Raw genomic sequence first — 24,256 nt, 5'->3', positions numbered from 1 at the left:
TACATAGTGCCAAGCAACTGTTGACATTCACCTTAAAAGACGACTGTGCCGCATACCTTTGGTTCTGCACTGAAGATTCTGTCCTCAGCTCTCCGATTGTGGTTTAAACTATGCTCCTCGGATGCTGCCTGACCTGCTGTGCTTTTCCAGCACCACTCTAATCTAGACTCTAGTTTCCAGCATCTGCAGTCCTTGTTTTTACCTATGTTTACAACCCAACATTCCTAATGGTTTTCTGAGACTTTGTAGATTCTCAGTCTACTTACTACTAATACAGAGACTGCTACTATACTCTTCAAATTGCACCTTGCTGTAAGCATAACAATTTGAGTCATGTTTAATCTGTAGCAAACAATCTATCCTAGTTTGCTGTCAGTCAAACTTAAGAACAGGCTTTATGCTCCCTGTATTTTACATTAAAGTTGGAGACATTGTCCAAAAACATAACAATCTTATAAATCTCATTGTAACATGAGACAGAAAACATAAGACTCAAGAGTATACACAAATGGAAAAATACTGAAAATGTAAGACAAAGTAAAGATGGCCAAAGAAACAGAAAGCCAGAGGCTCTAGGAGGAAAGCACATTCTTGCAAACAGAAACGCATATGTTTTAAGAACATTGTGCTTTATACTATTGTTTAAAGCATTGAACAGAATAAAGAATATAGCAGTATCGAAAATACATACACTAAGTATGTTTGAACAGAGGCATGAGTAAATAGAAAAGATTTTTCAAAGATTTGAAGCTATTGAGGGAAACACATTACTGGGCTAAGCAGTTCACAGGGAAGTTTTTTGCTATTTAGGAATAGACTCCCCAGATTGGAGCCAGATGTGTTTAGGAGATGTGAATTAATTATGTGAGGCCCTATACAGACAACAAGCAAAACAAACATCATTTAGAAAATAGCTTGCAGGAACTGTAACAAACACCACATTGGATAAACAAGCAGAAAGCTCGCCACCAGGACACATAGAACATAGAACATAGAACAATACAGCACAGAACAGGCCCTTCGGCCCACGATGTTGTGCCGAACTTCTAACCTAGATTAAGCACCCATCCATGTACCTATCCAAATGCCGCTTAAAGGTCGCCAATGATTCTGACTCTACCACTCCCACGGGCAGCACATTCCATGCCCCTACCACTCTCTGGGTAAAGAACCCACCCCTGACATCTCCCCTATACCTTCCACCCTTCACCTTAAATTTATGTCCCCTTGTAACACTCTGTTGTACCCGGGGAAAAAGTTTCTGACTGTCTACTCTATCTATTCCTCTGATCATCTTATAAACCTCTATCAAGTCACCCCTCATCCTTCGCCGTTCCAACGAGAAAAGGCCGAGAACTCTCAACCTATCCTCGTACGACCTATTCTCCATTCCAGGCAACATCCTGGTAAATCTTCTCTGCACCCTCTCCAAAGCTTCCACATCTTTCCTAAAGTGAGGCGACCAGAACTGCACACAGTACTCCAAATGTGGCCTAACCAAAGGCCTGTACCGCTGCAACATCACTTCACGACTCTTGAATTCAATCCCTCTGCTAATGAACAATAATACTCCATAGGCCTTCTTACAAACTCTATCCACCTGAGTGGCAACCTTCAAAGATCTATGTACATAGACCCCAAGATCCCTCTGTTCCTCCACCTGACTAAGAACCCTACCATTAACCCTGTATTCCGCATTCTTATTTGTTCTTCCAAAATGGACAACCACACACTTGGCAGGGTTGAACTCCATCTGCCACTCCTCAGCCCAGCTCTGCATCATATCTAAGTCCCTCTGCAGCTGACAACAGCCCTCCTCACTGTCCACAACTCCACCTATCTTCGTATCATCTGCAAATTTACTGACCCACCCTTTGACTCCCTCATCTAAGTCATTAATAAAAATAAAAAAACAGAGGACCCAGAACTGAACCCTGCAGAACTCCACTTGTAACTGGGCTCCAGGCTGAATATTTACCATCTACCACCACTCTCTGCCTTCGACCGGTTAGCCAGTTTTCTATCCAATTGGCCAAATTTCCCTCTATCCCATGCCTCCTGACTTTCCGCATAAGCCTACCATGGGGAACCTTATCAAATGCCTTACTAAAATCCATGTACACTACATCCACTGCTCTACCCTCATCCACATGCTTGGTCACCTCCTCGAAGAATTCAATAAGACTTGTAAGGCAAGACCTACCCTTCACAAATCCGTGCTGGCTGTCCCTAATCAAGCAGTGTCTTTCCAGATACTCGGAAATCCTATCCCTCAGTACCCTTTCCATTACTTTGCCTACCACCGAAGTAAGACTAACTGGCCTGTAATTCCCGGGGTTATCCCTATTCCCTTTTTTTGAACAGGGGCACAACATTCGCTACTCTCCAGTCCCCTGGTACCACCCCCGTTGCCAGTGAAGACGAGAAGATCATTGCCAATGGTACTGCAATTTCCTCTCTTGCTTCCCACATAATCCTAGGATATATCCCGTCAGGCCCGGGGGACTTGTCTATCCTCAAGTTGTTCAAAATGTCCAACACATCTTCCTTCCTAACAGGTATCTCTTCTAGCTTAACAGTCCGTTTCACACTCTCCTCTTCAACAAAACGGTCCCTCTCGTTCGTAAATACTGAAGAGAAGTACTTGTTCAAGACCTCTCCTATCTCTTCCGACTCAATACACAGTCTCCCACCACTGTCCTTGATCGGACCTACCCTCGTTCTCGTCATTCTCAGGTTTCTCACATACGCATAGAATGCCTTGGGGTTATCCTTGATCCTATCCGCCAGGGATTTTTCATGCCCTCTCTTAGCTCTCCTAATCCCTTTCTTCAGGTCCCTTCTGGCTATTCTGTATCCCTCCACTGCTCTGTCTGAACCCTGTTTCCTCAACCTTATGTAAGCCTCCTTCTTCCTCTTTACTAGACATTCAACCTCCCTCGTCAACCAAGGCTCCCTCACACGACCATTTCTTTCCTGCCTGATCGGTACATACATATCAAGGACACGTCGTATCTGCTCCTTGAAAAAGTTCCACATTTCCACCACATCCTTCCCTGACAGCCTATGCTCCCAACGTATGCTCCTCAAATCCTGTCTTACAGCATCGTAATTTCCCTTCCCCCAATTGTAAAATCTACCTTGTTGTGCGCACCTATCTCTCTCCATAACCAAGGTGAAAGTCACAGAATTGTGGTCACCATCACCAAAATGTTCACCCACTAACAAGCCCACCACTTGTCCCGGTTCATTACCGAGTACCAAATCCAATATGGCCTCCCCTCTGGTTGGACACTCTACATACTGCGTTTCATACTGAAAATCAAGTAGCCACAAAAAAACATGACCAACTAGTATCCTCACATACAGATGAGGAAGGATACCACTTTGACTGGGACAACACACCCATCCTAGGACAAGCCAAACAGAGACACGCACGAGAATTCCTAGAAGCATGGCATCCCAACCGGAACTCTATCAACAAACACATCGACTTGGACCCCATCCACCATCCTCTGAGGAAAAGAACAGGAAATGACATAAACACAGGAAATGAAATCACCAACCCAAGGAAACCTAAACACATAAGTAGAAAGTGGGACATAACACAAACGCTTCACCAGAGGCTCAGTGATGATGTTGGGGCTGAAAATGTGTTGCTGGAAAAGCGCAGCAGGTCAGGCAGCATCCGAGGAACCGGAGAATCGACGTTTCGGGCATAAGCCCTTCTTCAAGAATGATGTTACCTAGTATGATGATGAAACGTCTGAAAACGACTTTCGGGCCTATCTTGCAATTCAATAAAATTACAGCTTATATGATTTTAACCTCTACTGCAATCTCTCCTTACTCCTGATAACCTTTCAACCAACTGCTTTCAGGAATGTATCTTCCTGTGTCTTCAAAATAGTCAAAGATTCCATCTCCATTAATTTTGGAGGAAGAGGATTAAAAAGACAACTCTCAGAAAATTCTCCTTACCTTTATTTAAAAGTAAAAGATCGACAACATAAAACAATGACCCCCTAGCTCAAGATTCTACTACTAATGGAAATGTCTGTTCCACATCCAAACTGTCAAGTTCCCTCAGAATTTTCTACATTTCAGTAAGGAACCCTCCTTATGCTTTGAAACTCCAAAGGATACAAGCCACGCCCGGGCAACCTTTTCTCAAAGATAACCCAAGCATTACTCTTGTAAACCTTCTCTCAACCCACCAATGTACATACATTCTAAATAGTGAAACAAATACATTGCACAGTACTCCATTTCAGTCTCACCAGTATCCTGTATGACCAAAGCATACGATCACAGTTCTTCAGATGCAAGAACAGAAGCAGACCATTTCAGCTGAGTCAGCTCTGCCAAAAATAACCTCCCTATTTTTGTATTCAATTCTCCCTGCAATAATTTGTAACAATCTATTTGCTTACCAAACTAACTTCTGGTCTGGATTCCCTCACCACTTGGATGACATTTTTAAAAAAATTCTTCCTCCAGAAACCACAACTTTATAATTTCACACATTATACTCCATTTGCCATGTCTTTGCATCCTTAGTGAAGTGATATATAATCCTTTTGACCTCATTGTATCCTCTACACTTACTTTCCCACCTAGTTTTGTATCAGCAGCAAATTTGGCAATCATACCGTAGCTCCTTGACCCAAATTATTTATATAAGTTATAAGATGAGGAAGCCCCAGCAATGATCCCTGTGGCACAGCGCTCCTTACATCCTGTCAATCAGAAAATGACTTTAAGTAAGAGATGCAAATCTAAGAGGAGAGTTGAGCAGAAATGTTTCTCTGATAGTGGTGAGAGTCCAGAATTCACTGCCTGAAAAAGTCAGAAACTCTGATAACATTTGAGCTGTAATTAGATATTTACTTGCATTGCAACAGCCTCCAGCACAATGGGCCAAATGCTGAAATATGGGATTACCGTAATAAGATCTTTGTTGACCTGCTTGGACACAATGCGTTCAATGGACATCTTCTGTACTGCAGTCATCAGAGAGTAAAAGAGAATTTTCAAAGCAAGGTGAGTAGTAGCCATATCACTGTTATAGACTTTCTGGTACCTCCACACAGGAGTGGAAGACACAGAGAAAGATTTTTGATGCTTTCTCTTTGCAGGCTAGAGGTTTCTGCTACACTGACTCCATAGAAGTCATGGTCACCTTGACAGAAGCCAATCAAAAAATGTTGTTGCCCAGCAGTTGTTTCCCTGGTTCAGAACCAGTTAGCTCTGTTCTGTCTGTCTTTGCTCTCACATTTCCAGGGAAGTGGCTGTATACAACTCATGATGTTTCAATAAACACGTCTTTAAAACTGCAGCCATCTATTTGCACAGTCTCCTTGGTTTAAGGAAGTATATATTTTAGCCCATTCTCATCATAAATTCTGCAAATTCACAAGGCGGCTGAAGGCCATCATCTATGGTTCTGAAAAGTGTCCAGTCTACTTCAGAGGATTACAAAATAAGACAAAGACCTGTGGATGATGGAGATGTATGGTAAAATAGGGCAAAGTCACTATTGTTTCATCAAGAGGAGGCCATGCCTGAGAAAACTGCTGGAATTCTTTGAGGAAATAAAAAGCAGGTTAGGCCAAGGAAAGTCAATGGATGTTATCCACCTGGACTTCAAGAAGACCTTTGACAAGGTGCTGTACAGGAGGCTACTAAGTAAGATAAGAGTCCATGGTGGTTGAGGCAAGGTGCTAGCTTGGATGGAAGCTTGGCTATCTGGCAGAAACCAGATAATGGAGATAAAAGAGTCCTTCTCAGACTGGCAGCTGAGTGGTACTCTGCAAGGCTCAGTGTTGGGACCACAACTTCTCACTTCATACATTAGTGATCTAGATGAAGGAACTGAGGGCATTCTGGTTAAATTTGCAGACAATACAAAGATAGGTAGCACTGAGGAGGCAGGGAGGCTGAAAGGATTTGGATGGGTTAGGAGAGTGGACAAAGATGTGGCAGATGGAGTAAAAACATGGGCAAGTTTGAGGTCATGAAATTTGGTAGAAAGAATAGAGGCATGGACTACTTTCTAAATGGGGAGAAAATTCACAAGTCTGAAGTGCAAAGACACTTGGGAGTTCCAGTCCAGAATTCTCTCAAGGCAGATTTGCAGCTTGAGTCAGTAGTTAGGAAGGCAAATGCAATAATGCCATTTGTTTTGAGAGGACTTGAATATAAAAGCAGGGATGTACTTCTGAGGCTCTATAAGGCTCAGGTCAGTCCACATTTGGAGTATTGCGCAAAGCTTTGGGCCCCATATCTCAGGAAGGATGCACTGGCCCTGAAGAGTGTTCAGAGGAGGTTCATGAAAATGGTTCAAGGATTGAAAGCTTAATGTATGAGGAACATTTGAAGACTCTGGGTCCATTCTCCATGGAGTTTAGAAGGATGAGGGGGGATCTAATTGAAACCTGTAGAATACTGAATGGCCTGGGAATAGATGTTGGGAAGATGTGTTCATTGGTAGGAGAGACTAGGACCCAAAGGCACAGCCTTAGAGTAAAGGGAAGACTTTTTAGAACAGAGATAAGGAAAAACTTCTTCAGCCAGAGAGTGGTGAATCTATGGAATTCTTTGCCACAGAATGCTGTGCAGGCCAAGTCACTGAGTATATTTAAGACTGAGATAGATAGGTTCTTGAGTGTCAAGGTGATCAAGGGTTATGAGGAGAAAGTGGGAGAACGGAGTTGAAAAACTATCAGCCATGATTGAATGGCGGAGCAGACTTGATGGGCTGAATGGCCTAATTTCTGCTCCCATGTCCTATGGTCGTACAATAACTTAGAATATTGTAGCAAATAAAGATTCAACCTGCACGCAAAGCAAAGTAAGGAAACAAACACCCACAATACAGTATTGTAAGTTAAATTAATTAATTCTTGGAATTACTTACATGTGTAATATCCCAAAACGTCAGTAAAGTATGCATGTACTTGTAAAAAAAAAACTTAATCTATTTTTAAAACTTACCTCATTAAATGATGCTAGGTTGAGTTTTTTGGCGATAAATTTCTTCAGATGTAGAACAGTAGCCTGTGCTGAACAGCGAATCCACTTTCTCTTCAACCCACGTAACTTACTGCTATTGCATTCCAAACAGATGCTTACCTTAAGGAAAAAGCAGACACATAACACAGTATATACTACATTAATTAATGTTCTCTGCAATGTCAAAGGCAACGACCGTTTCAAGAGAATCCTAAATGTTAACATAATTTCCCTGTGAGAAACATCACAAGTTTCATTTTAGAAGAGACACAACCAAGTAATCACAGGCCAGTCATCCAGATAAAGCGAGATCAACAGGATGGTATGTTATTTTGCCAAATCAGTTTAGGTCAAATTCCCAGATAAAATGAAAATGTTTATTGCTGAGAGAATATTTTGTTTGTACCTTACCAGCCCAAATGATGTACAGTCTTGTTATTATGGTAACAGACTTCATTAACTAATGTAACTGCTAATTGTCAAATCATCAACATCTGCCCCTCCAACTTCATGCTGGAGGGAAGATTTGGAGCAATCGAAAATGGCTATGCCTTAGACTTGCATTAAGGAACACTTGTAGAGATGATTAACCACCAAACAAACACAACCAACTTCATTTTTGCTAGGTATAATTCCAACCAGTGGAGCATTTTCCTTTAATTTCTAATGACTTGAACTTCACTTGAACTCCCTGACACCACATTCTGTCAAATGCATTCTTGACATCGAGGGCACTTACTCATTTCCAGAATTCAGCTCTTATGTCCATCTGGACCAAGACTGTAAAAAGGGAAGGCTATAATGAGCTAAGTGGTTCTGGTCAAGCTCTGCTTCTTTAGATTAGATTAGATTCCCTACAAAGTGGAAACAGGCCCTTTGGCCCAACCAGTCCACAATGACCCTCTGAAAAGTAACCCACCCGGACCCATTTCCCTCTGACTAATGCACCTAACACCATGGGCAACTTAGCATGGTCAATTCATCTGACCTGCACATCTTTGGACTGTGGGAGGAAACCGGAGCACCCGGAGGAAACCCACGCAGACACGGGGAGAACGTGCAAACTTCACACAGACATTCGCCCGAGGCTGGAATCAAACCTGGGACCCCGGTGCTGTGAGGCAGCACTGTACCACCGTACCGCCCTGTGAGCAGATTTTTGATAAGTGCTTGTCAGCGCTGTTAGCAATATTCTCGACCTCCGCGTTTGCACTAACAGCAGCGCTCAAGTAGAATGATTACAGCCCAGTAGGAAGCCATTCAAGCCCTTTCTGTCTTCACTGGTTCTCTGGAAGAACAATACACCTAGTCCCACAGCCCTGACCTTCCCTGTCATCCTGGATATTTTTACCCTTCATTAAGTTTTCTAACTTCTTTTTGGAGGCAATGATTAAATCAACCTCCATCACTTTCAGACAATGCATTTTGAATTGTACCTAATGCTATGTAAAATCATTTCGTATCATGCCCTTTTGGTCATTCACCACAAATCTCTGCCTCTTGTTTTCAATGCTTCTGGAGATAAGGCATTGTTATTTTATGAGCAATTCTATCCAGACACTCACTATTCCATGTCAAATCTACTAACTATTCACTTCTCTAAGCAAAGCACTCCCAGGCTTCTCCAATCAATCCATAAAACGCAAGCCTGATCCTGGGAACTATCGTTGTGAATCCTTTTTGCAAACTCCCTACAGTTTTTATATTATTCCCGAAACATAGTGCCCTGAATTTGACAATACTCCAGTTGAGGCAGAACCAGTGTTTTATTAAAGATCCAACATAATTTTCTTGCTTTTGTACACTCTACCTTTAAATCTAAAGCTCCATTAACCTTCGTAAGTGGTTGCTCAACCTGACCGTTGTTAATTCAGGATTAATACTCATACATCCACAGGCTCTTCTGTACCTGCAACACTTTTGCAACTGTCTCATTTATTTTACACTCAGTCTCCCAGTTCCTGCCAAAATTTATCATTTCATAAGAACGTTAAAAACTGAGTACACCGTCTGGCATTTCCAACCTGCTCCATCATTCACTAAGATCATGATTGGTGTTTTTGTGGCCTTAGCTCCACTTAGCTGCCCACTCACCATAACCCTTAATTCCTTTACTGTTCAAAAAATTATCCATCTTAACTTTAAAACCATTTACTGAGGAAGTCTCAACCACTTCACTGGGCAGGGAATTCCATAGATTCACAACCCTCTGGGTGAAGAAGTTCCTTCTCAGCTCAGGCCTAAATCTGCTCCCCCTAATTTTGAGGCGATGCCCTCCTGTCCTAGTTTCACCTGCCAGTGGAAACATCCATTCTACTTCTAGCTTATCTAGTCCCTTTATAATTTTAAATATTTCTATAAGATCCCACCATATTCTTCTCAATTCCAATGAGTACAATCCTAGTCAACTCAGTCTCTCCTCATAAGGCAACCCCCTCAACTCCGGAATCAACCTCGTGAACCTCCTCTGCACCCATTCTAGTGCCAGTAGAAAATTCCTTTTCTCAAGTTTTAAAGGACCAATGTTTATTTTAGCCACTCTTTTTTGTTTTATATATTTATAGAAACTTTTGCTATTTGTCTTTATATTCGGAGCTAGTTTTTTTTCTCATAATCCATCTTACTTTTGTGTATAGCTCTTTTTGTGGCTTTCTGTTGATCTTTTAAGCTTTCCCAATCTTCTAGTTTCCTGCTGATCTTGGCCACTTTGTATGCCTTCTCTTTCAATGTGATAGCCTCCCTTATTTCCTTAGACACCCATAGCAGTTTACCCCTTTTCCTACAGTTCTTCCTTTGCATTGGTATAAATTTTTGCTGAGCACTTTGAAAAATTGCTTTGAAAGTCCTCCACTGTTTGTAAACTGTCCCACCATAAAGTCATTGCTTCCAGTCAACTTTATGCAACTCCTCCCTTATCCAAATGTAGTCTCCCTTGTTTAAGCACAGGGCCCTGGTATTGGATTTTATCTTCACACTTTCCATCTGTATTTTAGAACATAGAACATAGAAGAATACAGCGCAGTACAGGCCCTTCGGCCCTCGATGTTGCGCCAATCAAAGCACACCTAACCTACACTAACCCACTATCCTCCATATACCTATCCAATGCCCGCTTAAATACCCATAAAGAGGGAGAGTCCACTACTGCTACTGGCAGGGCATTCCATGAACTTACGACTCGCTGAGTGAAGAACCTACCCCTAACATCAGTCCTATATCTACCCCCCCCTTAATTTAAAGCTATGCCCCCTTGTAATAGCTGACTCCATACGTGGAAAAAGGTTCTCACTGTCAACCACAGTGTGATCGCTCCTTCCAAGAGGATCCCTAACTATGACATGATTAATTTTTCCTGTCTCATTACACAGGATCAGATCTAGGATAGCTTGCTCCCTTGTCGGTTCCTTTACATACTGTTCAAGAAAGCTATCGTGAATACATTCAACCTCCCTGCTTTAAAGGTCTTCTACCAAGCTTCAGTCTATTCTGCCAGTCTACGTCTTCTCAAAGTCAAGTGTGATCTTCCTCACAATTCACAACACATGTAAGTATAGTGTCATTTGTGAAGTTAAAAGATTTACACATACAAGTCTAAGATATTAATTTTCATGAAGACAAAAGATTCTCATATCAACTCCTGGAAGGCCATACTATATACTTTCCTCCAGTCCAAGTGCTCAACTTCTCTCTGCTTCCGGACTCTCAGCCAAACTTGTATCCATTATGAGTCTCCAGGTACCTGGATTTTATTGGCTTGCCTGATATGTGACAGTTAATCAAACCAAAGTCTATTTCCACAACATCAATCACATTGTCTTCATTAACCTTTCCTAAATCAAAAAATATTTCGAAAATTATTTAGTAGACGTCAAAGTAAATACCTCAGATTTCTGATGCAAAATTTATCTGGCAGCAGCACAAGCATCTTCAAAAACAGAAGTCACTTAATAAAGAAGTGAGAACTCTTTCTCCATCATACTGTTGGAATCCTGGCTGATTTTTTGTTAGTTTTTTTAACAATGATTTTTGGTTTGGAGTTATTAACTAAGAGCTAAATGTAATCTTTGGATTGTGAGCAACAGCTATTTTAAAAGAAAAGAGCGAACAAATTGCTATCTACTTATGAGGTCAGGCATGGAGATTAATTGCAAGTAGATTCTTGTTAAAAATACTCCGTAGAGGCTCCAACGCCAGAGATGCATTATGCTCAAGCAGTCCCACAAGAGAATGAAAACAAAAATGACAACTGCTGAATGTGAACAGGGGACTCATATGGAGGCTACCAATCTAACAAAGAGAAACCAAAATTTGAACTGGGTTTTGAACTGTTTAGGTTAGAAGACTTTGGCTACTACAGTTACAGATTGAAGATTTGATCGCTCTCTGGTTTTCCTGACTTTATCAACTTATTGCAAGTTCAGAGAATAGAAGGCTAGTTATAATAATTATACTAATAAATGAAAATTTCTCAGAGAGTACTGGAAGCTATCTGCATACATTGGAGTCTTCAGAAATCAAGCAAGATACAAGGGCAGCACAGTGGCACAGTGGTTAGCACTGCTGCCTCAGTGCCAGAGACCCTGGTTCAAAGTTTGGGAGAAGATTTGTAGCTCGGGTGCTTGTTGTTGTGGTTCTGTTTGCCGAGCTGGGAATTTGTCTTGCAAACGTTTCGTCCCCTGTCTAGGTGACATCCTCAGTGCTTGGGAGCCTCCTGTGAAGCACTTCTGTGCTGTTTCCTCCGGCATTTATAGTGGCCTGTCTCTGCCGCTTCCGGTTGTCAGTTCCAGCTGTCCGCTGTAGTGGCTGGTATATTGGGTCCAGGTTTTGTGATTCATCCACAGACTCTATCAACAAACAAATCAACCTGGACCCAATATACCGGCCACTGCAGCGGACAGCTGGAACTGACAACCGGAAGCGGCAGGTACAAATCACGATAAATGCCGGAGGAAACAGCACAGAAGCGCTTCACAGGAGGCTCCCAAGCACTGAGGATGTCACCTAGACAGGGGACGAAACGTTTGCAAGACAAATTCCCAGCTCGGCGAACACAACCACAACCCGGGTTCAATTCCCGCTTCAGGCAACTGTGTCGAGTTTGCACATTCTCCCAGTGTCTGTGTGGGTTTCCTCCGGGTGCTCTGGTTTTCTCCCATAGTCCAAAAGTGTGCAGGTTAGGTGAATTGGCCATGCTAAATTGCCTGTAGTGTTAGGTAAATGTAGGGGAATGGGTCTGGGTGGGTTACTCTTCGGAGGGTTGGTGTGGACTTGTTGGGCCGAAGGGCCTGTTTCCACACTAAGTAATCTAATCTAATCCCATGTGTCTGTGACGTTACAGATCACGGAGCCAAGAAAATTGGCCAATTACATCTCATTTACTTTTTATCCCCCTTTCGATTCTTCACTATCTGTTTGTCTATCTTTGAGAGTGGAGGGATAGAATTCAAGAAGATTTGGTTTAAATCATTGATATTAATTAGATCACCTTGTGGTTTAATTGCTAAAGTTATGGTATTCATGATAAATTGTTAAATCTTTAGTTTAAGCTATAAACCTGGTATCAGATAATCACAAAGTCTGGTTAAGAACCATTGGTGTCAATTTTGAGGGTTTTGACAGATTTAATTATTCTTTGTTGAGAGCACACATTCAATAGAGGGATGGGAACCCAAATTGCAGCCCCAGTGTTCAGGACTTTGAGAATAGTGAGGTCAGAAATAAGGTCTCAAGGTCGCAAGAGTTCACTGGCAAGTGGGAAGGTGGTTTGAAATGTTCCACTTCAACACCAGTAGCATCCAAAATAAGGTGGATAAACTTGCAGCTGGGTTTGGTATCTGGGGCTTGATGTGTAGCCATTTCAGAGACATGGATAGAGCAGAGACAGAAATGGTTGTTGCAGATTCCAGGGTTTAGATGTTTCAGTAAGAATGGGGAAAATGGTAAAAGAGGGGTAGGTGTGGCATTGTTGGTCAAGGACAATGTTACAATGGCAGAAAGGATGTTTGAAGACTCGTCTGCTGAGGTAGTATGGGCTGAGGTTAGAAACAGGAAAGGAGAGGTCACCCTGTTGGGCGTTTTCAACAGGCCTCCAAATAGTTCCAGAGATGTAAAGGAAAGGATAGCAAAGTTGATTCCGGATAGGAGTGAGAGTAACAGGGTAGTTGTTATGGGGGACTTTAATTTTCCAAATACTAACTAAAAATACTGCCGTTCAAGTACTTTAGATGATTTAGTTTTTGTTCATTGTGTGCAAGAGGGTTTCCTGACACAGCATGTAGACAAGCCAACAAGGGGTGAGGCCATACTGGATTTGGTACTGGGTAATGAATCAGGCAAGGTATGTTTATTTTAGCAACAGAAAGGGATAGAGTTATAGCTGGGGGAAAAAGCAATTATGATATAATTAGGCAAGATTTAGGATGCATAGGATGGGGAAGAAAACTGCAGGGGATAGGAACAATTGAAATATGGAGCTTATTCAAGAAACAGCTACTACGTGTCCTTGATAACTATGTACCTATTAGGCAGTGAGGAAGTGGTCGAGCGAGGGAACCATGGTTTACTAAAGAAGTTGAATCTCTTGTCAAGAGAAAGATGGAGACTTATGTAAGGATGAGCTGTGAAGGCTCAGTTAGGGTGCTTGAGTGTTAAAGTTAGCCAGGAAAGTCCTAAAGAAAGAGCTAAGTAGAGCCAGGAGGTGACATGAGAAGTTGTGGCAGATTAAGATCAAGGAAAACCGTAAAGCTTTCTATAGGTATGTCAGGAATAAAAGAATGACTAGAGCAAGATTAGGGCCAATCAACGTCAGTTGTGGGAAGTTGTGCATGGAGTCTGAGAAGATAGGAGAAGCGCTAAATGAATATATTTAGTCAGTATTCACACTGGAAAAAGACCATATTGATGAGGAGAATACTGAGATATAGGCTACCAGACTCGACAGGAATGAAGTTCACAGGAGGTGGTGTTAGCAATTCTGGAAAGTGTAAATACAGATAAGTCCCCTGGGCTGGATGGCATTTATCCTAGGATTCTCTGGGAAGCCAAGGAGGAGATTGCAGTGCCTTTTGGCTTTGATCTTTATGCCATCATTATCTACAGGTATAGTGCCAGAAGACTGGAGGATACCCAATGTTGCCCCCTTTTTCAAGAAGGGGAGTAGAGACAACCCTGGTAATTATAGACCAGTGAGCCTTACTTCGGTTGTGGGTAAAGTATTGGAAAAGGTTATAAGAGATAGAATTTATAATCATCTAGAAAGCAATAAATTTATTAGGGACAGTCAACAAGGTTTTGTGAAGGGTAGGTCATACCTCACAAACCTTATTGAGTTCTTTGAGATGGTGACCAAACAGGTGAATGAGAGTAAAGTGTTTGATGTGATGTAAATGGATGTCAGTAAGGCTTTGATAAGGTTTCTCATGTTAAGCTATTATTGAAAATGCAGAGGTATGGGACTGAGGGTGATTTGGCAGTTTGGATCAGAAATTGGATAGCTGAAAGAGGGTGGTGGTTGATGGGAAATGTTCATCCTGGAGTTCAGTTACTAATGGTGTACTGCAAGAATCTATTTTGGGACCACTTCTGTTTGTCATTTTTATAAATGACCTGGATGAGGGCGTAGAAGGATGGGTTAGTAAACTTGCAGATGACACCAAGGTTGGTGGAGTTGTGGATAGTGCCAAAAGATGTTCAGGTAACACAGTGACATGGATAACCTGCAGAACTGGGCTGAGAGGTGGCAAAGTTTCATGCGGAAAAGTGTGAGGTGACTCACTTTGAAGGAGCAACAGGAATACAGAGTACTGGACTAATGGTAAGATTCTCGGTAGTGTGGATGAGCACAGAGATCTCGATGTCCATGCACATAGATCCCTGAAAGTTGCCACCCAGCTTGATAGGGTTAAGAAGGCATATGGTATATTAGCTTTTATTGGTAGAGGGATCGAGTTTCGGAGCCATGAGGTCAAGATGCAGCTGGACAAAACTCTGACGCAGCCGCACTTGGGAGTATTGCATACTTTTCTGGTTGCCACATTATAGGAAGGATGTGGAAGCTTTGGAAATGGTTCAGAGGAGATTTACTAGGATGTTGCCTGGTATGAAGGGAAGGTCTTATGAGGAAAGGCTGAGAGACTTGAGGTTGTTTTCATTAGAGAGAAGGAGGTTGAGTGGTGACTTCCTGATGAAGGGCTTATGCCCGAAACGTCAATTTTCTTGCTGCTCAGATGCTGCCTGACTGATTGTATTTTTCCAGCACCACACTCTCGACTCTGATCTCCAGCACCTGCAGTCCTCGATTTCTCCTAAGAGATGACTTAATAGAGACATACAAGGTAATCAGGCGGTTAGATAGGGTGGACAGTGAGAGCTTTTTTCCTCAGATAGTGATGGCTAGCACAAGGGCACATAGCTTTAAATTGAGGGGGGATAGCTATAGGACAGATGTCAGAGGTAATTCTTTTTCCCTCAGAGTAGGAGGTGCGTGGAACGCACTGCCTGCAATAGTAATAGACTCACCAACTTTAAGGGCATTTAAATGGTCACTGGATAAATATATGGATGAAAATGAAGGATAGATGGGCTTCGGTTTGGTTTCACAGGTTGGCACAACACCAAAGGCCAAAGGGCCTGTACTGCGCTGTAATTGCTATGTTCTACAGAGATAGGGAGGCTGATTTGATTTGATTTGATTGTCTGCCATAACAAAGCATTCGTGGTCATGGTCAGCATTAAGCTATCTCAGACCAAATGAAGCACAATAATGTGCAGAGTAAAGCTTCCCATATTCTTTGCAGCAACAAGAATAAGAGCTCATCTTGGACCACTAAACATCGCTCCCCTTCTAATACCAAACATTCTTAATCGCGTTAACACAAAACTAGTGAAATTGCACTGGTGCAGCACTATGCAAATTGAAAGCAAGAGAGGAGCGATAGACCTGTTTAGAATAGGAAACCAACGCTCTTTTTGATATTTTTCAATCAATTGATTTCAAATTTACATAAACTCAATATACATTTGTAAGCAAGGTAAGCTAGTTTATTTAAATAGTGAGGATTTCATAAACTTAAAATAAAATTGAAATTTTTTCTAAACCATGTAATTACATATTGTGAATGAAGAGCTCGTGGATGCTTATTTTCGAAGTACACATTCCATTTAGTTGTCAATTTAGAGGCATTTAGGACCTTTATTCCATTTCAAAATTAAAACATCAGGTTGATACTGTTTGCAAAAGTAACAAACCTTGTATTTGAAGTCCTGAAATGATAAACATTTTTTTACTTTTCCATAAACCAGATTTTCAGTAAACATCTCAAATAATACCATTGCTGAGAAACAGTAATGTCCACTTCAGTGCAGAGTCTAAGAACTGATACACTCATAATATAGTTGTGGTAGAAAATTCCCACAGTTTTGAAATCTTACATCATTGAATTGCACTTTGAAATCTTACATAATTGAATAAACACTTTGAGAAAGTGTCTCTGGAGAACTGAACAATAAATATCGGAGAAATATTCAGTAGCAAAGGCACAGAAATGCAAGTTTGAGCAGAGACAGACCCTGAGACCCTGATCAAATAGCAGAATGGGCACTAAGACAGGGATCTTCCATTAATGGCAAGGGAAATGGACGATAGTTTTATCAGGCAGCTCCAAAGTTGGCAAAACATCAATAATGGTTGGAAAAAGCAGCTGAGCGCATTATATATAGAGATGATGATGAGTTATGCTATGACCCTAATTGCAATACCAAGGATATGTGCACCATAACTAGTAATCTCACAGTTAGGCCATTCTGGATCTGTTGTGGCAGATATAAAACCGACAATGAAGAGAATATTAATATCCAGAAAAATTTAACAATGCCCAATTACAGTCACCTCCTATTCACTGCCAAAGTGATGAATGCAGTAACTAACAGCGCTGGAGAAAACCAACTTGCCAATAAACTGCTTGACAACACTCATCTCCAACCCCAATGAAATGTCCTTAACTGTCACAGTCTTCGAGGCTCAGGATTTTGGCTGCAAAGAATAATAGCAATCGTCCATATAAACAAAAAATATGGAAATGTCAAGTACACCATGCAACATGTGTATTGAAAGATACAGATTCAATGCTTCAAGTTGGTAACTGATTCTACTTTCCATACTAGAGCTTCCAGTAAGTCAGCTAATAGCCTCAACTGAAGATTCTCAACTGTAGTTTTCAGGATCCTCAATTTGAGACCATGTCTTTCATTGTTACTCCAACCATATCCCCTACCTTCCAGAACTATATTACGGGTTCCTTTGGTCCTCATCTTCTACTCCAGATCCTTCACATTCTTATCCTTCGATATTTCTCCTACATAATGTCATAGGCCCAATATTGACTTATTGAAGCAAACGATTTGAGGGATGAATTATGAAATCAATCTCAATTAAAACACTTCATGGTTTAAGAGGAACCAGTTCTTTTTATTCAATCATGGGAGGTGGGCTACACCGACTGGGTCAGCACTTAGTGCCCATTGTCAAGAAGCATGCAGAAGATGATGGTTAGTTGCCTCTGTGAACTGCTGCATTCCATGTAGATTAGGTACACCCCAAGTACAGTTACAGAAGCTCTTCCAATGTTTTGCCTCAGTGGAATGATGGAATGTTGGAATGATAATATAGTTCCAAGACAGGCTGCTATGTAGCTTGGAGAAGAACTTGTTCCCATGTACCTACTGCCCTTAGACTTCTGGGCTGACAAGAGTGAAGGCTTGCAAGCTACTGCTAAAGAAGCCTTGGTAAAATACTGCAGTGCATCTTATATATGATACACTTATGCTGCCAGTGCATTGATGGAGGTGGGAGTCAAAGTTGAAGGTAGTAATTGGGGTTCCAATGAAGAAAGCTGCTTTATCCATGACAATATGGAGCTTCTTGTGTGTTGTTGGAGCTTTAACCAACCAGACAAGTGGATGACCTGCTTTGTGTAAAGAACCGACCTTTGACATCTCCCCCAAAACCTTCCTCCAGTTAGCTTAAAATTACGCCCCCTCCTGATAGACATTTCCGCATGGGAAAACGTCTTTGGCTGTCCACTCTATCTTTGCCTCTCAACATCTTGTACACCTCTATCAAGTCATCTCTCATCCTTCTTTGCTCCAATGAAAAAAGTCCTAGCACCCTCAACCTTTATTCATAAGACATACCCTCCAGTCCAGCCAGCATCCTGGTAAATCTCCTTTGTACCCTTTCTAAAGCTTCCACATCTTTCCTATAATGAGGCAACCAGAACTGAATGCAATATTCCAAGTGTGGTCTAACTAGGACTTTGTAGAGGTGCAGCATAACCTTGTGGCTCTTAAACTCAATCCCCCTGCTAATGAAAGCCAACACACCATACGCTTTCTTAACAACCCTATCAACCTGGGTGGCAACTTTAAAGGATCTATGGACATGAATCCCAAGGTCCCTCTGTTCCTCCATACTGCCAAGAATCCTGCCTTTAAGCCTGTATTCTACATTCACATGCAACCTTCCAAAGTGAATGACTTCACACTTTTCCACGTTGAACTCCAGCTGCATTTAATCAGTCCAGTTCTGCATCCTGTCAATGTTCGTTGCAACCTGCAAGAGCCCTCCACACTATCCACAACTCCACCAACTTTGTGTCAATGGCAAACTTACTGACCCATCCTTGCAATTTCTCATCCAAATAATTTATGAAAATCACAAAGAGCAGAGGTCCCAGAATCGATCACTGCGGAATATCACTGGTCACCGAGTTCCAGGCTGAATACTTTCCATCTGCCACCACTCTCTGTCATCTATGGGCCAGCCAATTCTGTACCTAGACAGACAGGGTTTCTCTGTATCCCATGCCTCCTTACTTTCTGAACGAACCTACCATGGGGAGCCTTATCAAAAGATTTGCTAAAGTCCATGTACACCATATCCATTGCTCTACCTCCATCAAATGTTTTGTCACATCCTCAAAGAGTTCAATAAGGTTTGTGAGGCATGACCAGTCCCTCACAAAGCATGCTGACTAGCTCTAATCAAACTATGGTTTTCCAAGTAATCATAAATCTTGTCTCTCAGAATCCTCTCCAATATTTTGCACACCACTGATATAAGACTGACTGTAATTCCCAGGATTATCCCTATTCCCTTTCTTGAAAAAGGGAATCACATTTGCCACCCTCCAATTATGTGGCACTGCTCCAGTGGAAAGTGAAGATGCAAAGATCATCGGCAAAGGCGCAACAATCTCTTCCCTCGCTTCCTGCAACCTTGGGTATATACCATCTGGCCCAGGGTATTTATCTATCCGTATGTTTTTAAAATTTTCAGCACATCAACCTGTTCTAGCATATCAGTCTGTTTCACACTGTCCTCAGAAACATCAAGGTTCCTCTCAGTACTGAAAACTGAAGCAAAATATTCATTAAGGACCTCCCCTACTTCCTCCAACTCCAGGCACAATTCTCTCCACTATCCCTGATCAGCCCTACCCTCACTCTGGCCATCCTCTTACTCCTCACTTAAGTGTAGAATACCTGAAGTTTTCCTTAATTCTACCCACTAAAGCTTTATCATGCCCCCCTCTAGCTCTCCCTAAGTCCATTCTTCAGTTCCTTCCTCACTATCTTGTAACACTCTAAAGCCCTGTCTGATCCTTACCTCCTCAACCTTAAGTAATTGTCCTTCTTTCTCTTGACTAGGTGTTCCACATCCTTTGTCACCCAAGGTTCTTTTAATCTCCCATCCCTTCCTTGCCTCAGTGGGATAAACCTGTCCGGCACTATCAGTAGGTACTTCCTAAACAACCTCCATATTTCTGTTGTGCATTTCCCTGAGAACATCTGTTACAAATCTAGACACCCAGTTCCTGTCTAATAGCATTGTAATTCCCTCTCCCCCAATTAAATATTTTCCCATACTGTCTGCTCCTATCCCTCTCCATGAGTATAGTAAAGATGAGGGAGTTGTGATAACTATCACAAAAATGCTCTCCCTCCAAGAGTTCTGACACTTGGTCTGGTTCTTTGCCAAGCACCAAATCCAATATAGCCTCCCTTCTAGTCCGCCTATCTACATATTGCATCAGGAATCCTTAATGGACTTGCCTGATAAAAACAGCTCCATCCAAACTATTTGAACTCCGTCGATTCCAATCAATATAAGGGAAGTCAAAGTACCCATGACAACAACTCTGTTACTTCTATATGTAAGACTGAGAGGGGATCTGATTGAGACATAAGATTATTAAAGGATTGGACACTCTGGCAGCAGGAAACATGTTTCCGCTGATGGGTGAGTGCCGAACCAGAGGACACAGCTAAAAAAAAATACGGGGTAGACCATTTAGGACAGAGATGAGGAGAAACGTCTTCACCCAGAGAGTGGTGGCTGTGTGGAATGCTCTGCCCCAGAGGGCAGTGGAGGCCCAGTCACTGGATTCATTTAAGAAAGAATTGGATAGAGCTCTTAAAGATAGTGGAGTCAAGGGTTATGGAGATAAGGCAGAGCCATTCCAGGAATTGACCTCGTGAACCTACGCTGTACTCCCTCAATAGCCAGAATGTCTTTCCTCAAATTTGGAGACCAGAACTGCACACAGTACTCCAGGTGTGGTCTCACCAGGGCCCTGTATAGCTGCAGAAGAACCTTTTTGCTTCTGTACTCAATCCCTCTTGTTATGAAGGCCAGCATGCTATTAGCCTTCTTCACTACCTGCTGTACCTGCATGTTTACCTCCATTGACTGGTGTACAAGAACACCCAGATCTCTTTGTACTGCCCCTTTACCTAAATTGATTCCATTGAGGTAGTAATCTGCCTTCCTGTTATTGCCACCAAAGTGGATAACCATACATTTATCTACATTAAACTGCATCTGCCCACTCACCTAACTTGTCCAGGTCACCCTGTAATCTCCTAACATCCTCATCACATTTCACCCTGCCACCCAGCTTAGTATCATCAGCAAATTTGCTAATGTTATTACTAATACCATCTTCTATATCATTAATATATATTGTAAAAAGCTGCGGTCCCAGCACGGATCCCTGCGGTACCCCACTGGTCCCTGCCTGCCATTCCGAAATGGAGCCGTTTATCACTCCTCTTTGTTTCCTGTCAGCCAACCAACTTTCAATCCAAGTTAGTACTTTGCCCCCAATACCGTGTGCCCTAATTTTCTCACCAACCTCCTATGTGGGACTTTATCAAAAGCTTTTTGAAAGTCCAGGTACACTACATCTACTGGATCTCCCTTATCCATCTTCAGAATTACATCCTCAAAAAATTCCAGAAGATTAGTCAAGCATGATTTCCCCTTCATAAATCCATGCTGACTCTGACCTATCCTGTTACTACTATGCAGATGTGCTGTAATTTCATCCTTCATAATAGACTCCAGCATCTTTCCCACCACTGAGGTCAGACTAACTGGTCTATAATTTCCTGCTTTCTCTCCTCACCTTTCTTAAAAAGTGGTATAACATTAGCCACCCTCCAATCCGCAGGAACCGACCCCGAATCTATCGAACTCTGGAAAATAATCACCAACGCATCCACGATTACCTGAGCCACCTCCTTCAGTACCCTGGGATGTAGACCATCAGGCCCTGGAGACTTATCAACCTTCAGACCCAACAGTCTCTCCAACACCAAATCCTGGCAAATTTAAATTCCCTTAAGTTCAGGTCCTTCAGCCACTGTTACCTCAGGGAGATTGCTTGTGTCTTCCCCAGTGAACACAGGTCTGAAGTACCCATTTAATTCTTCTGCCATTTCTTTGTTCCCCGTAATATATTCCACTGTTTCTGTCTTCAAGGGCCCAATTTTAGTTCTAACCATTTTTTTGCCTTGCACATACCTAAAAAAGCTTTTACTATCCTCCTTTATATTATTGGCCAGTTTACCTTCGTACCTCATTTTTACTCTGCGTATTTCCTTCTTAGTAATCCTCTGTTGCTCTTTAAAAGCTTCCCAGTCCTCAGTTTTCCCACTTATCTTTGCTATGTTATACTTTTTCTCTTTTAACTTTATATGTTTCTTAACTTCCCTCGTCAGCCACGGCCACCCATGCCTCCTCCTGGGATCTTTCTTCCTCTTAGGAATGAACTGATTCTGCAACTTTTGCATTATACACAGAAATATCCGCCATTGTTCCTCCACGGTCATCCCTGCTAAGGTATTGCACCATTGAACTTTGGCCAGCTCCTCCCTCATAGCTCCCTAATTCCCTTTATTCAACAGAAGTACTGTCACTTCCGACTGTACCCTCTCCCTCTCAAATTGCAGATTGAAGCTTTTAATGTATTATGGTCACTACTTCCCAATGGCTCCTTCACTTTGAGGTCTCTGGCCAATTCTGGTTCGTTACACAATACCAGATCCAGAATTGCCTTCTCCCTGGTCGGCTCCAGCACCAGCTGCTCTAAGAATCCATCTCTGAGGCTCTCCACAAAGTCTCTTTCTTGAGGTCCAATACCATCCTGATTCTCCCAGTCTACCTGCATGTTGAAATCCCCCATAACAACTGTAGTAACATCTTTGCGACAGGCCAATTTCAGCTCCTGATTCAACTTACATCCGTTTTGTGATAAACTGGGACTTTTTTGGAGAATCAAAGAAATTTTGGAAGATATACCCAGCTCAGTGAGCAAACTTACATCCACATATACCCAATACTTTTCCTATCGCTGCAGTTTCTCCTTTTAAGATTGGAAAAACTGCCAATCTTTGTAGAAGGGGAAACAGGGCATCTGAAACCTGAGTAGATAAAACAAGCAATATGGTGTTTCCATAAACAAACAAAAGGAAGCACAAAAGCAGAGAGAACGAAATGCGGAAAATTTAATATCAAAGAAAAATAAAAGATCTGGTTGAGAGAATCTGAAAACGAAGGAAGTCATAGGTGAACAGGACATAGTGCAGGTTACAATAGAGTAGCTGAGGTTTGAGAGAGCTCAGCTTGTACAAATATATGAACAAAGAACAAGAATAGGCTGCTTGACCCTTAGAGCCTGGTCCACCATCCAAAGAAGATCATGGCTGATCCAATTTTGACTTCAACTCTACCATTCCTGCATTTCCCCAATAATCTATCACCCCTTAGATTTTTGATTGCCAATCTACCCTCTGCCTTAAAAATATTTGAAGTTATTTCATTCAGTCTTTGAGGAAGGGCATTCCAAAAACTCCCAAACCTCTGAAATTTAAAGAATGTTTCCTTATCTCTTGTTTTAAATGGGTGCTCCCTCATATCTTTAAACTATGACCCCTAGTTCTTGATGTTCTGACAAGAGGAAACATGCTTTCAATTTCCACCTGGTTAAGCCCACTCATGATCTTACATGTTTTAATTAAGACACCTCTGACTCTTCTAAACTCACAAGGATACAGGCCTAGCCTACCTAGCCTTTCTCATGAGGCAAATCTGTTCATTTCAGCTGTGTGGGATTGTGTGAGGGATATGAAGCTGGTCATTAGTGCTTTGGAATAGTCAAGATCCCAAGTTTCAGCTGCACATCAACTTAGGCAGCAGGGGGCACAGTCAGTTGTACAGAACTGGAATTTCATTGGCCTTAGAGGTATGCTGTTGGAAATTGAATTCGAGGTCAGAGCATAACAGTTTACATTCGTCTCAAGCAGTGACCAAAACAGAAATTGTATCAGTGGTTAGGGAACCAGAGCTTGTGAAAGTGAAGTGGAAAAGCACCAAAGAAAGTAGCTTTAGTCTTTCTAACATTTAATTGGAGGATATTTCACCTCATTCATGACTGGATGTAGGATAAACCATGTGACAACACAGGCAATGGAGTGGGTGACAGAGGTCATGATGAAGTCCTGGGTATTTAGTGTACGTGATATCAGATATCACGTTTTCAGATCACGTCAGAGGCATACCATGCAAACAATTATTCTTTTTTAGCCTTCTCAAGCAATCCTTCAAAGGATTGAGGCTGACTTTCTTCCACTTCAGAGTTGTGGGTTCTGAGGTGACTCTACAGTCCACTGCTGGATCCTCACACTTTGCGATAAGTGGGTAGGTGCAGTGGATAGGCAGGACAGTAGGATGTTCAACTTTGTGCACACTCCTTGTGCTCTTTGCCTCCATCTGGTTGTCACAAGTGTTATTGATGATTGGCACCTGCGCAGGCTCTTCTCCTGTTTGGGTGGTATTGAGCAACAGACTCCCACAAACCTACAGGGATGTTTCTCATAGAGGCTTTGTGAAACTCCCTAAAGC

The 24,256-nt window shown here is 42.0% G+C and overlaps 1 protein-coding gene across 2 annotated transcripts in view; it reads right to left on the bottom strand.

The window, feature by feature from the left end:
- LOC140485526 (polycomb group RING finger protein 3) overlaps positions 1–24,256 on the bottom strand; it is a 212,901-nt gene that overhangs the window by 49,715 nt on the left and 138,930 nt on the right. For both annotated transcript variants that reach the window (XM_072583706.1, XM_072583708.1), the window contains one exon: positions 6,997–7,134. In XM_072583706.1, coding sequence (XP_072439807.1) covers positions 6,997–7,134 — 138 coding nt within the window. The remainder of the gene's footprint in view (positions 1–6,996; positions 7,135–24,256) is intronic.

Source organism: Chiloscyllium punctatum, chromosome 14, assembly GCF_047496795.1.
Source record: "Chiloscyllium punctatum isolate Juve2018m chromosome 14, sChiPun1.3, whole genome shotgun sequence".
Classification (NCBI taxonomy): domain Eukaryota; kingdom Metazoa; phylum Chordata; class Chondrichthyes; order Orectolobiformes; family Hemiscylliidae; genus Chiloscyllium; species Chiloscyllium punctatum.
Note: the sequence above shows the minus strand (reverse complement) of the source record. Positions and strands in the feature narration are given on the sequence as shown.